Source organism: Heterodontus francisci, chromosome 11 (genome assembly GCF_036365525.1).
Source record: "Heterodontus francisci isolate sHetFra1 chromosome 11, sHetFra1.hap1, whole genome shotgun sequence".
Lineage (NCBI taxonomy): Eukaryota > Metazoa > Chordata > Chondrichthyes > Heterodontiformes > Heterodontidae > Heterodontus > Heterodontus francisci.
In genome coordinates this window covers 21798682-21813742 of record NC_090381.1, presented here as the reverse complement: position 1 = coordinate 21813742, position 15061 = coordinate 21798682, and the positions used below count along the sequence as shown (strand labels likewise).

General features: G+C 42.3%; 1 protein-coding gene across 6 annotated transcripts in view; it reads right to left on the bottom strand.

Annotated features, from left to right (window-relative positions):
* Positions 1 to 15061, bottom strand: part of LOC137375132 (histone deacetylase complex subunit SAP130-like) — a 72322-nt gene that overhangs the window by 27335 nt on the left and 29926 nt on the right. For all 6 annotated transcript variants that reach the window (XM_068041795.1, XM_068041797.1, XM_068041796.1 and 3 more), the window contains exons 10-13: positions 13952 to 14056; positions 12699 to 12840; positions 12012 to 12142; positions 2498 to 2806 (exon numbers count right to left, since the gene is read on the bottom strand). In XM_068041795.1, the coding sequence (XP_067897896.1) occupies positions 2498 to 2806; positions 12012 to 12142; positions 12699 to 12840; positions 13952 to 14056 (687 nt within the window). The remainder of the gene's footprint in view (positions 1 to 2497; positions 2807 to 12011; positions 12143 to 12698; positions 12841 to 13951; positions 14057 to 15061) is intronic.

The window sequence follows — 15061 nt, the reverse complement described above, 5'->3', positions numbered from 1 at the left end:
TCAGCCTAGATATTGTGCTCAATTTTCATAGGTAGCTCTTGAACCCACAACTTTGTGACTTAGCCACAGCTAACAACATAAAGTTCCACATATACACTAACGATAACCAGTTCCACCTCACAACCAACTCTCAACCCCTCCAATGCCTGTGTCAGACCGTTAATCCGACATCCAGTCTTGGATCAGCCAAAATTTCCTCCATTTAAAACACTGGGAAGACCAAAGCTCTATTGTCTTCTGACCCTGCCATGAATACCATTCCCTCACCAATGATTCCACACCCCTCCCTGGCCAATGTCTCAGGCCAAACCAGATTGCTCTAAACCTCACTGATCCGCAGCTGAGCTTCCAACTCCATATTCCCCATCACCAAGAGCACTTAATCCCACCTCCGTAACATCATTTGGTTCGACAACTGCCTCAGCTCATCTGCTGCTGATACCCCTCAACCATGCTTTTGTTACCTCAGGACTCAACTATCTCAAATGCGCTCCTGGCTAGCCTCCCATATTGAAACCTCTAAATTTATCATCCAAAATTCTGCTGCCCATATCCTAAAAATTACATCAAGCCCAGTTCACTCATCACCCATGCTCGCTGACTTACATTAGCTCCCAGCCCACCAACACCTCTCTTTTAAAAATCTCATCCTCGTTTCCAAATCCCTCTATGGTCTCGCACCTCCCTATTTATGTAACCTCCTCCAGCTGCACAATCCTCCTCCAATTCTTGGACTCTCACATTCCTGATTTCCTCCACACCATTATTAGCAGCCATGCCTTTAGCTGTCTAGGCCCCAAGCTCTGCAATTTCTTAACTAAACCTTTCCACCTCTCGACCTCTTTCTCCTCCTTCGAGACTCCCTTTTAAACATAGCTCTTTGCACAAGCAATTGGTCACCTGCTCTACTATCTCCTTATTTTAGAGTCATAGAGAAATACAGCACCAAAACAGGCCCATCAACCACCCATTTGTACTAATCCTACATTAACCCCATTTTCCCTCAATTCTCCTACCACCTACCTACACTAGGGACAATTTTTTTTTTTACAATGGCCAATTTACTTATCAACCCGCAAGTCTTTGGCAAGTGGGAGGAAACCGGAGCACCCGGAGGAAACCCATGGGGTCACAGGGAGAACTTGCAAACTCCACACAGACAGTACCCAGAACCGAACCCAGGTCGCTGGAGCTGTGAGGCTGCGGTGCTAACCACTGCGCCGCCCAATATTTGTCTTATTACTCTCCTGTGAAAAGTCCTGGGATATTTTACTATGTTAAAGACACTATATAACTGCAAGTTTTTCCTCTGGATTATTAGCCCAGTAACATTACCACTACCCAACCATATCCAACATGGTTATTAATCCTTCAGTATGATCACATTCGGAATACACAATTGAGCTACAATATGCCACCAGGCTACTGGGACTAAGCTCAAATACCAAGGCTGAATAAATGACACAAACTAATGGATAAATTACAAAAATCAGAATTGTACAGCACATTCATTGCATCATGCCTGCTCTTTGAACAGGCTAACAACTTGTATTTATAAAGTGTGTTGTATTTATAAAATGCCTTTAATGTAGTAAAGCATCCCAATGCATTTTATAGGAGTGTTATCAAACAGATTTTACAAACGAGACACATATGGAGATATTAGGACAGATGACCAAAAGCTTGATCAATAATGTTTTAAGGAGCAACTAACCCAATTAGTCCCACTCACTGCTCTTTCCCCAAAGCCCAGCAAATTTTGCTTTAAGTAGATATCCAATTTCCTTTTTAAATTAACTATGGCATCTCCTTCCACCTCCACTTTCAGACAATGCATTCAAGATCATAACTCACTACTTAAAAAAAATTCCCACCTCCCCTCAGTTCTAATTATTTTAAATGTGTCCTCAGCTTACTGACCCTACCAGTAGAAACAGTTATCCATGTTTACTTTATCAAAACCCTTTAGAATTTTAACATCTCTATTAAATCCCCCCTTCTCTGCTCTAAGAACAATCCTAGCTACTCTAGTCTCTCCGCAGAACTGAAGTTCCTCATCCCTGGTACCATTCCAGTAAATCTTCTCAAGGCCTCGACATCCTCCCTAGAGTGTGGTGCCCAGAATTAGACACAGCACTCCAGTCAAGTCCGAAAAAGAGATTTATAAAACGTTTACCATAACTTCCTTGGTTTTGTACTCTAAGCCTCAATTTATAAAGACAAGGATCCTACACGCATTTTCAACAGCCTTTTCAACTTGTTCTGCCACCTTCAACAATGTTTATGTGAACACGCAAGTCTCTGTTTCTCACTTCCATTAAAATACAGAGCAAAAATGCTGAAATTAATTAAAATGTCAAGAATTCAGCCACAGTTGCTTCACCTTTCAGACATTCAGGATGTCGGCTTGCTAGTAATTGTTCCCTGCTCTGTGCAGGTGATGCGGCAGAGGCCATTACTCCCCTTTCCAGGTTTGAAAATGCAGCTTCCCCTTTACCTGGTGGTTTGTTCTCTGCAGTCTGTTGAGGACCGAGTGATGCAGGCTGCATAGCTTGAGTACCAATAGATGTTGACTGAATCCCCTGTGCCCCAAGTGGAGCTGGCTGAATTCCTTGGGGGCCAATTGAAGTAGGCTGTAGGCCCTGGGCACTGATTGACGCCGGCTGGAGCCCCTGAATGTGACGTGCATGTGTGGTGTCCACAGTCATCAGCTGCATGGGGTTCAGATGAACAGTGGAGGCCACGCCCACACCCGCTTGAGCCGCTATCGCTGCTGCAGACACAGAGCTTGGTGCTTGTGCTGAAACTGAGACAGAGATTGGACATTAATTTTAAAATGAAACAACTTACTTCTTATTCAGAAGCTCATGTTTTTAAAAGGAGCAGTTACATTATAGAATCTTAAAGCACAGAGGAAGGTCATTTGGCCAGTTATGCCTGTGCTGGTTCTTGGAACAAGCCCTAGCTTTTTCTCCAAATCCCTGCAAATTAATCCTTTACAAGTATATATTGTTATGAAAGTACTTAACATTTTTTGTTAATTTTTGAGGACTTGTGTTTTATTTGGGATGTTGTTTTTCACCGGGGTCTTTGAAAGGACTGAGAGGTCTTGTTTGCAAAGATCATGTACTGGAAGTCACCTGTCTTCAGATAAATATCCAGCAGGGGCTTATAGCCTTAGGGGAGATGGTAACAGACAAGTGACAGGTCAAGATTTATGGGGTTAGAAGGTTGACTCTTAGAACACAAGAACATAAGAAATAGAAGCAGAAGTAGACCAATCGGCCCCTCAAGCCTGCCCTGCCATTCAATAAGATCATTGCTTATCTACCCCTGACCTCAATTCCTCTTTCGTGCCAGCTCCTCATAGCCCTCAACTTCCCAATATTTCAAAAATATATCTACCTCCTCTTGAAATACTTCCAGTGATGTAGCCTCCACAACTCTGGGGTAGAGAATTCCAGACATTCACTATCCTCTGGAGAGAAGAAATTCCTTTGCATCTCAGTTTTAAATGTGTGTCCCCTTATTCTGTAACTATGTCCCCTAGTTCGAGATTCCCCCACTAGTGGAAACATCTCAACATTTACCCTGTCAAGCCCCCTCAGAATCTTGTTCGTTTCAATAAGATCACCCCTCATTCTTCTAAACTCTCATGAATAAAGTCCTAATCTGTTTAGCCATTCCTGATAAGTCAACACCTTCATCCCAGCAATCAGCCTAGTGAATCTCTTTTGAACTGCCTCCAATACCAGTATATCCTTCCTTAAATACGGGGACCAAAACTGTACAGAGTTTTCCAGGTGCGGCCTCACCAACACCCTGTACCGTTGTAACAAGACTTCCCTATTTTTAAACTCCAACCCCCGAGCAATAAAGGCCAAAGTTCCATTGCCTTCTTAATTACTCGATGCACCTGCATGATAACTTTGTGTTTCATGCACAAGAATACCCAGATCCCTCGGTGCTGCACTTTTTTGGAGTCTCTCTCCATTTTGATTCTTCCTACCTCACACTTTCCTACATTCCGCACATCAGTGCAACAGATAAGGCTGAAGCATTTGCAAAAGTCTTCAGCCAGAAGTGCCGAGTTGATGATCCAACTCGGCCTCCTCCTGAAGTCCTCTGCATCACAGATGCCAGACTTCAGCCAATTCGATTCACTCCTCGTGATATCAAGAAACGACTGAAGGCACTGGATACTGCAAAAGCTATGGGCCCTGACAATATTCCGGCAATAGTACTGAAGACCTGTGCTCCAGAACTTGCCGCGCCCCTGACCAAGCTGTTCCAGTACAGCTACAACACTGGCATCTACCCTGCAATGTGGAAAATTGCCCAGGTATGTCCTGTACACAAAAAGCAGGACAAGTCCAACCTGGTCAATTACTGCCCCATCAGCCTACTCTCAATCATCAGTAAAGTGATAGGTGTCATCAACTGTGCCATCAAGCGGCACTTGCTTAGCAATAACCTGCTCAGTGACGCTCAATTTGGGTTCCGCCAGGGCCACTCAGCTCCTGACCTCATTACAGCCTTGGTTCAAACATGGACAAAAGAACTGAGCTCAAGAGGTGAGGTGAGAGTGACTGCCCTTGAAATCATGGCAGCACTTGACCGAGTATGGCATCAAGGAACCCTAGCAAACCTGAGGTCAATGGGAATCAGGGGGAAAACCCTCCGGTGGCTGGAGTCATACCTAGCGCATAGGAAGATGGTTGTGGTTGTTGGAGGTCAATTATCTGAGCTCCAGGACATCATCGCAGGAGTTGCTCAGGGTCGTGTCCGAGGCCCAACCATCTTCAGCTGCTTCATCAATGACCTTCCTTCAATCATAAGGTCAGAAGTGGGGATGCTCACTGATGATTGCACAATGTTCAGCACCATTAGTGACTCTTCAGATACTGAAGCAGTCCGTGTAGAAATGCAGCAAAACCTGGACAATATCCAGGCTTGGGCTGATAAGTGGCAAGTAACATTCACGCCACACAAGTGCCAGGCAATGACCATCTCCAACAAGAGAGAATATAGCCATCTCCCCTTGACATTCAACGGCATTACCATCGCTGATTCCCCCACTATCAACATCCTAGGGGCTACCACTGACCAGAAACAGAACTGGAGTAGCCATATAAATACCATGGCTACAAAAGCAGGTCAGAGGCTAGGAATCCTGCGGCGAGTAACTCACCACCTGACTCCCCAAAGCCTGTCCACCATCTACAAGGCACAAGTCAGGAGTGTGATGGAATACTCTCCACTTGCCTGGATGGGTGCAGCTCCAACAACACTCAAGAAGCTTGACACCATTCAGGACAAAGCAGCCCGCTTGATTGTCACCCCATCCACAAACATTCACTCCCTCCACCACTGACACATTATCAGCAGTGTGTACCATCTACAAGATGCACTGCAACAACGCACCAAGGCTCCTTAGACAGCACCTTCCAAACCCGCGACCTCTACTAACTAGAAGGACAAGGGCAGCAAAAGGGGTAGGGGGTAAATGAGGGGTGACATGTTGGGGGAATGGAGGTATATTTGGGGGGGGGGGGGGGGGGGAATTATGAGGTATGTTGGGTAAGGGTATATTGGGGGAAATGTAGGGTAAGGGAGGTATGTTGGGGGATTAAGGGGTATATTTGGGGAATGTGGGGTAACGGTATATTGGGGGAATGTAGGGTAAGGGAGGTATGTTAGTGTAGGTCAGATGGTTTCCACAGGTCGGCGCAACATCGAGGGCCGAAGGGCCTGTACTGCGCTGTAATGTTCTATGTTCTAAATGCATGGGAACACCACCACCTGCAAGTTCCCTTCCAAGTCACACACCATCCTGACTTGGAACTATATCGCCATTCCTTCACTGTCGCTAAGTCAAAATTCTGGAACTCCCTTCCTAACAGCACTGTGAGTGTACCTACCCCACATGAACTGCAGCGGTTCAAGAAGGCAGCTCACCACCACCTTCTCAAGGGAAATTAGGGATGGGCAATAAATGCTGGCCTAGCCAGCAACGCCCACATCCCATGCATGAAAAAAAAATGAAACTCTATCTGCCAAGTTTTTACCCTCTAACTCAACCTATCTATATCCTCTTGCAGATTCCTTATGTCATTAGCACAACATGCCTTCCCACCTATTTTTGTATCGCCAGCTAATTTTGATATGTTACACTCTGCCCCCTCTTCCAAGTCATTAATAGAGATAGTAAATGTTTGAGGCCCAAGGACTGATCCTTGTGGCACTCCGCTAGTTGGGTCTTTCCAACCTGAAAAAGACCCATTAATCCCAACTCTCTGTCTTCTGTGAGTTAACCAATCCTTGATCCATATTACCCCCAATACCATGTGCTCCTATCTTGTGCAATAATCTTTTATGTGGCACCTTATCGAATGAGATATTGTTTTGGTTTCGCTTTGGACAGGCAGTCGGGACATGGACAGTGTTTTGTGTGGGAGTTTTAAAAACCAGCCAAGAGAGCAGTCACCCCAGCTCAGCCTTCTCCATCTCTTTGAGAAGCCCTGAGAAGCTAGTGTAAGAAATGGAGAAATTGATTATGCATTCCTCCTGAAAGGCCTGTCTGAAACCCCGGTTGCCACATTTCTCCTGAGACACTGGGAAAACCTGCCAGATAAATCCTAGACGCCGCCTGACCAAATTGCTCCAGAGAAAGATCCCAATGACAGCTGTCTACGTGTATTTTGGACGCCAAACCAAAAAAGGGACAACTGACATCTTTCTGTATCTTCACTTTTCTCTTCAAGAGTTAGCAAGTATTTGGCATTCTTTTTTGTATTTTTTTTTGTAACAGAGCTCTAGAAGAAAATCTCTTTTTTCTGGTTAACTGGTGTATATGAGGGGCTAAGGTAAAAGGGAACATTCATATTTCAATTTGTGTGTTAATGTTTTGCTTCATTACTGGTTATGTCTTGTTTTATAATAAACTGCTAACATTGTTTATTAAAGAAACCTGGTTGGTGTATTTTATTCTGGGATAAAGAATAGAGTCTATGATCGACCATATCGGTAACTGGGTAAACATTTAAACATATTGTTACGACCAGGTGAGAAAGAGGTCTCGGGTTCCCTTTCAGCCTTCACCAGGTCTTACTATAACAGGGTTTAATTTTAAACACATCGCGTTTTTAGTTCCCCTCGGTGAATCCTTGTTCACCGCTTTCCAATTATAAGGCGAAGAAACCAGCACAAACAGGCTTTCTTGGGTTTAAAGGAGGTAGGTTGAAATTTATTAAATTTGAACTTTAATTCAGTTAATGCCTACAGATACACGCTGTGCCCCACACTAGCATGCATATATGATACACATATGTAAATAGAGACAGAAGAGAGTAGAAGAAAAATAAAGTGGAAAAGTTTGAGGCAATATCTGAAGAGTTTTTATTACGGTTCTTCTGCTCGCTATAGATCTTGCTTTTTGTTGGGACCCAGTATTCTTCTTAAACCTTGTTCGCTGTAGGAGACTTTTCTCTCTTGGGGTTCATGTGTCTTCAGTGGACTCAGAGGCTTTAGAGAAAGAGATGGGAGCAGACAGGCAGGAGCAATCTTCTTAGTCCAGGAACATCCTGCTTTCTACCCAAACTGTTTGCACAAATTCAAAAAAAAAAACTCAGGTTGCCCAGCAGGTTAGTCATGTGACTAGCTGGTTTGACCATGTCCGTTTGTGTATTCGGCCATGTAAGCAGTCAACCTGGAATGGGAGCTCCCCCACCTTCAACGTCTGGTGATCAAAAGGCCATTGTGGGTTGAATGTCAGGGAATGGCTGCTTTGTCCTTCCAAACACCATCTGTTAATATGCAAATGTCTTTTCCAGCCACGGCTGATCTGTTCAAGTCCTCCCCTCACTCCAGTAAGTTTGAAATCAATGTTCATGACAAAATCAATGCACCTTATTTTTGGCAGGTGGGGACCTAGCATGACAATATGTTGTGACTTTTGGAGAAGTGAAACTAGAAAAAAAAACAGTGCATTCCTCCCACCTCAGTCGTAACAAGATTAGTTTCAGTAATGTGAAATAGTACAAAAAAGTAGCCCAGTCCTTGCCCTTAGCTACTAATGTGAACAGATCAAAGGTTTACACTGTGCACATAAGCAGTTATGATTTTATAACATGATACACCGACAAACCTTTGCTGCTACCAGCAACCCCGCGTTCTCCCCAACACCTGTCTGTCCTGTCAACTACAGACAACCAAAGATTCAATGTAAACACTCGGCACAACTTAGCCTTTTATGTCCACCTCACTTGCCAAACATTGAGCAGGATTTGTAAAACTAAATGAAAGGAATAAACACAAAGAAGCAGGGTCAGGTAGAACACTGTTATGATCGAGACAGCAGGAGTGTACTGTCTTTTCTGGTTCCACTTCTTCACAGGTCACAACATATATTTTTTTAAATGTTTACCCTGTTACTGATGTAGTCAATCATATACTCTGCTCTTTATCCCAGAATACATCAACCAGGTTTCTTTAGTAAACAAAATTATCTATTTATTATAAAATAAGACATAACTAGTAACGAAGCAAAGCATTAACAGATTGAAATAGGAAAGTTCCCCATTTTAAACCACACACACACACACAAAAATAGAAATTCTCTCTGCAGAGGTCTGTTGCAAAAAAAAGACAAAAGAATGCTTGGCTAAATACTTGCTGATTCTTGAAAAAAAACAAAATATGGAAAGAGGTCAGTTGTCCCTTTTTGGTCTGGCGTCCCTATTATGTGTAGACAGCTGTCACTGGGATCTTTCTAGAGCGGTTCTTTTCAGGCGACGTTGAGGATCAGTTTGGCAGGCTTTCCAAGAGAAATGCAGCATCAGTGCCTCTATTTCTTACACTTGATTCTCAGGAAGTTCTCAAAGAGATGGAAGAGGGTGAGCTGATGGCGGCTGCTCTCTTGGCTGGTTTTCTCCAACTGTCTTCAAAACAGTTCACAACCCAACACACTATCCAAAGCAAAACCAAAAACAATATCTCAAGAGTCAAGTCTCCTGACCCCTATAAATCTTGACCTGTCACTCCTCAGTAAACATATCCCCAGATCACCAAGGTTTCTGGCTTTTATTGCTTAAAGCACGAGTTCCAGCAAGGCAGTTTTTAAACAATATCTCAGTGTCCTTTCAATGAACTGTTAACAACAAAGCAAAGTCCAGCTTCTATGAAGTCTTCAGCCTTCCAATAAATCCATCTCCACAATTTAAATATAAGTCCTTAAAACATATACTTAAAAAAATACAGAAGCACATTCACAACACATAAGATACTAAAGTGAGAAAGGAAATGGTAGCTTGAGAGATTGCAGGAAAAAGGTATTTTTAAAATTAACTAGTTTGGCATTCTGTCTGTTCCTCTGGTATAGTTACTTTTAGGAGCAGTTAGCCATGTTGACCGTGACTGGTACCGGGGCTAATGACCAAATTAAGCCCTTGGTTCCAGTCAACTCCACGTGGTAAGTGATAATGCTAAAAAGGTGAACAAAAACATATTTTTGTCAGTTTGCCTAAGGAAATACAAAATGACAGTTCGATTATAATTGAAAAATTCTGGGATCCTATAATTTCAGCTCAAAAGCTACAATTATTCTAAGTTTAGCTATTGTTAAATTTTAATAGGAAAAAGTTGCACATTAGATCACAGAGTCTTAACACACAAAAGCGTTTGATGCTTTGAGATCCGATGGTTTGATTAAAAGGGAGCGCTGCTGTATTAATTCAGATTCAATAAGTTCACATTATAACAAGAGAAAAAGAAATGAGAATTAGCAGCTGCCAATTCTCAGAGGGGGTTTTGGCTTGTTTGCCAAAATTTTTAAGTGTCCAAGGACACATCACTTGCCTCGGTAAATACATGGCTAACTGCTTTAAGGGCTAACTGCCACATTTTTCCAAGGTTTCCTTCAACAGCTGTGTGTAGATTGATTTTAAACAATGGTTCAAGTAGTTATTTTAATGATAATTAATTTACAATGTCTTCAGATAAAATTTAGCAAATGCCAAACTTAGTTTACACCTAAAATTTTCAGTCTGACACAATCTAAAACAGAAATTTAAAAAAATGCAAAACCAGCATGAAATTAACAATCTAAAACATTCTGATGCCTTTGAGCAACGGCACAGCCTAGTGTTGCACAAAGTCATAGAAACCAGGAAGTCTAAGTTTTACCATCACTTCACCCTGTAGTGTGATAAGTCATGGGAGCAGTCAGTGCTCTTGAATTGGCCTCAGAGCTCCAGGAGGAGGGAAGGATTGCACGGCAGGGGGAAAAGGAAAGAATAAATAAAACAGCCAAAAGTATCCTCTCCTGATCACTGCCCAATGACCCTAGCTTGATCATGGGCAAGTTTGCCTGTCAAGTCAGAACAAAATCAAGGGATGCCCACCCCGACAAGACGACAGCCACTTGCACAAGGTACTAGAGAGTTACCAGCACCCATGGGGAGCTATCCTCCAGGAGCAGAAGGCACCTTGGGGATTCAGATTGTTCAACAGTGGCACTTTTATAATGTGTTTTATACATATACATGAAATTAAAATATGCTTCAACTTGGGGTTGGTTTCAAATAAACTGAAAAATCTATTTAGCAGGAAGTTTTTTTTAAAAAGGTGTTGATTTACATATACTTTGGCATAGTACAATTTATTGAATTTTAAGTTGTTTCACAGGATCTAATGGAGATGCAAGAACATCCGTGGTACATGATACAGCTCACACTGAAAATACCTTTACAATAGATAACACCGAATTTAAGGTAACTGAATTTCCATTAACAATGAGGATGTGACATTGCCCGTGAAGGACAGCACATCGTCATTAACTCAAATCTCAAATGTCATATACAACGCAGTCTTAGCGAGGCTGCAACTCTCAATATCCACACTGAATTACAGCTGTACTTTTCTACAAAACCATGAAATACATCAAGCAATTTTCTTCACGGGAATCATGCAAGGGCCACAGACATGACCGTAACAGTTAGTGTCAGATGTAGAACCTAATTATTGTGCAAATAGGATCACATGAACAGTAATTATTGCATAATTATAAAACATCTCTCCATGGTGATATATTAGTGCAGTTAACTGATCATCTGATCTAGTTTCCTTGTAGACTTTCAAAAAGAACGCTGCTTCATAATTGAAAGAATTCGTAAAGATTAAAATCTAGTAAACTGTTGCCATGTTTTTAAAGTGAGTATGTTTTGGGATCAATACAGTGCAGCTCCCAGCATGCTCATTTATGTCACTCATGTCACTGAAGAAGCTATTGACAAAATTGGAATTAAAATCTGATGGCGGGCCCTTCCAATTTCTCAGGGTTTACCAAGCCAACAGCCAAGTCATTCAACTCTCAACATCAATACAAAAGCAAAATACTGCGGATGCTGGAAATTTGAACTAACAGAAAATGCTGGAAATACTCAGCAGGTCTGGCAGCATCTGTGGACAGAGAAACAGAGTTAAACTTTCAGGTCGATGACATTTTAAGAAAAAAAGACTTGTATTTGTATAGCACTTTTCACAACCACTGGACGTCTCGAATCGCTTTACAGCAAATGAAGTACTTCAAAGTGTAGTCACTGTTGTAACGTAGGAAACACAGCAGCCAAACTGCACACAGCATGCTCCCACAAACAGCAATGACCAGATAATCTTTTTTGTCATGTTGATTGAAGGATAAATATTGGCCAGGACACTGGGAAGAACTCCCCTGCTCTTCTTCGAAATAGTGCCATGGGATCTTCTACATCCACCCAAGCAGGCAGATGGGGCCTTGGTTTAACGTCTCATCCGAAAGACAGAACTTGTCATCATCTTGAAACGTTAATTCTGCTTCTTCCTCCACAGATGCTGCCGAACCTGCCGAGTAATTCCAGCATTTTCTGTTTTTATTTCAACTCTCAACATCCCCTTACAGCTCTCTGTTCCACATGCATTGCTATCCTGGCTACTGCTGTAAAAATAGCCAGTAAATTAATTCAATATATCCATACCTGGGTATTGCCTTATAGTGGACAATGTGCTGGTTATTGGGGTAATGGTGTGTGCCAGTGCTGAGTAGCCAGGGATGGCAGCTGATGGTGGGTAAGCTGACATATAATACTGGAATTGCAAAGGTACTTGTCTAGATGGAAGGGAAAAGGATTAGAACATTGAATTAATCTTAATTAGTAGCAATACCAAACAGATTTCACAATTCAAAATGAAACTACACCTTTGAACAAACTTCTACATGTACATTCAGGTTTCAGTACCTCACCTCTTCACCTCCTTCAAATGGAATCTGTCGCCCACCCAAGTGGCCAATGTGTGAGTCGAGGCAATGCAAGTTGCCATGTTATTTGGTCAGGGCATGTATCACCACCTAAGTCAATCCTTTCCTCATAGCCAAACAGGCATATTTTCCAGTAGGGTCACTGGATGGTGATCATAGTGGACATTCCCCCCTTTATACAACAATGAAGGGCAACACGGGTAAGTATCGGCCAGCACACATGCAGCTGTGCACTAGAACTAGCAGCCTCGGAGGGGTGGGAATGGGGAAAGAAGGAAAGCAAGAGGAAAATCTTGACACAATTAAATACAATGTGAAGGCTGGACATTCATCTATTAAATCTTCATTCAGGCTTCGAATCTATCCACTCAAACACTGGACAACATCATTCCATCTGGCAGCTTACCTGTTCTCAGTTCGCGTTTCCATAGCAACAGGATTAGGTGAGGCCCTATGACCGGGTATGGAGATCAGGTTCCCCCTTTCTGTTGTATAGTCAGGCTGGATCCGTGGGGAAGTGTGGGTTATTGGCTGAGGAACAACTTTTGCTGTAACACAACACAAGATAGTGTGCATTAGTGGTGGAGATTGCATTCCCTTCCGCTTGTGCCAGTTTTCCAGGGTTTCCATGGCTCTTCCAAAGTTACAGCGAGTTTCTGCATAAGTTCACCCCAAAGTACCTATAAAAACGACCCTTGGTCCAGAGTAAGAAATAGCAACGGGATCATGCTCCAAGTATCTTAAAGGCTTCCCTCTGATTTTCAGTGCAACATACTGCATACAGTCCTGGTCACTGCATTGCATAAAGGATGTGATCACACTGGAGAGGATACAGAGGATATTTATCAGGATGTTGCCAAGAATGGAGAATTTTAGCTATGAGGAAAGATTGAATAGGCTGGGTTATTTTCTTTGGAACAGAGGAGGCTGAGGGGAGATTTAATTGAGGTGCATAAAATTATGAGGGACCAAGTGGATAGGAAGGACCTATTTCCCTTAGAAAAGTCAATAACCAGGGGCTATAGATTTAAACTAATTGGCAGGATTAGAGGGGAACTGAGGAATAATTTTTTTAACCAGAGGTTGGTGGGAATCTGGAACGCACTGCCTGAAAGGGCAGTAGAGGCAGAAACCCTCTGTGCATTTAAAAAAAATATTTGCATATGCACTTGAGGTGCCCTAACTTACAGGGCTACAGACCAAGAGTTAGCAAGTGGGTTTAAACTTGATAGCTCGTGATAGGCCAAATGTCCACCTTCTGTGCCATAAATGTTCTATGTTTTTACACCTTCTTACTGGTAGGTGAAGCAGTTAATTTTCCCTGCAATTTTACTTTATCTTCTTGTCGGATCACAAATCCACTTATACAGTAAGACCATTCCAGGGAAGCCATTAATACAATTTTCACTGAATGGTAAGGGAAGGATTTTGAGAGTCTCCTTCAGAACATTACTCCACCTCTCTCTGGAGGTACAGCTCTGCCACCACAAGTCAACTCAGCATCCCAAATGGGAACCTGAAGTTCATGTGCGACCGGTTATCGTAATACAACCCCAGCCTCGAATTTGAATCAGATTCCTTTCAATTGGAGGTCAGGGTTTGCTACAGTGTTGCCCTTTCCATTTCAATTTGGGAGTTGCGCCGTTTGCTTTAACTCACCAACAGGAATAGTAGAAGTGGTGACTACTGGAGCATGCGGTGTGTGAGAGGCCATTGTCATGTTAACAATTGTACTGCTTGCCACTTGAGCATGGGAAACTGCACCTGTAAAGGAAAAGCAGGATGGAAAATGGAGAAAATATTAGGAAAGCCAGCAGACAACCAATGACATCTATTCCCAAATACGACAAAGTCTCAGATGAGAACGGAAACCAGATCCACTTGAGGCACAAATATATCAAATGGGAAAAGAATTGAACTTTTCCCAACTTTCTCGTCTTATCCTTTTAACAGAAAAAAATCTATTACAAAAGGCAGTTTTAAAAAATATGAATGGATAGTGTTTTGATTTTCTCGCATTGTTTCCTTATTGTAACCTCATACTGACTGTTTCGGTTGCAACATAGGAAAACCCAAATACTTGCTGCATTGCAAAGATAATTTAAGCAAAAGACACTGCAGAATATCAGCCAAGCATTATTCTAGCCAATTAACTGTATTTCACCCAAAAAAAAGTCCTAAGATCATAGAAGGACCAATCTGAATGCTGTCCTTTCCCTCTTTCACAACCGTATCCAGCTACTTTTCAAAAACCCAATAAGTTATCCAGCAAAAGATACAGCTAGAGAATCCAAGTGCTGAAATTAAAATTAAAACAGAGACAATACTTGATATGAATAAGTCAATCGCTATATATAATTGAAAAAAAAACACATTTTGGATATGAGCATTCACTGGGATTCTAGTCTTTCCTACCTACTGTCTTGGTTGAGGCTCACTCATGTTCTACTTGTGCTTCCTGCCCCGTCTCACAAGGGCAGAAACAGCATCAACTTTGACCCACAAATTAAAACAGCAGCTTCACCACCCAAAGCCATGAAACTGCTCTGTAACTGAAGTGATTTCATATAAACAAGGAGGGCAGGTAAGAATCCCAGCTACCAGGACTTTTACAGCAGTTTAACATTCAGCTTCAGAAGATTAAGGTTTCAATCCCTACCCAGATCTCATCACTGGCATCTGGCCATGCTGACCTCAATTTCCTCCTTTACCCAAATGAACTGACAAATCAGAAACTGTTCAGTTGCAAATCCTTGGCAGAACACTCAT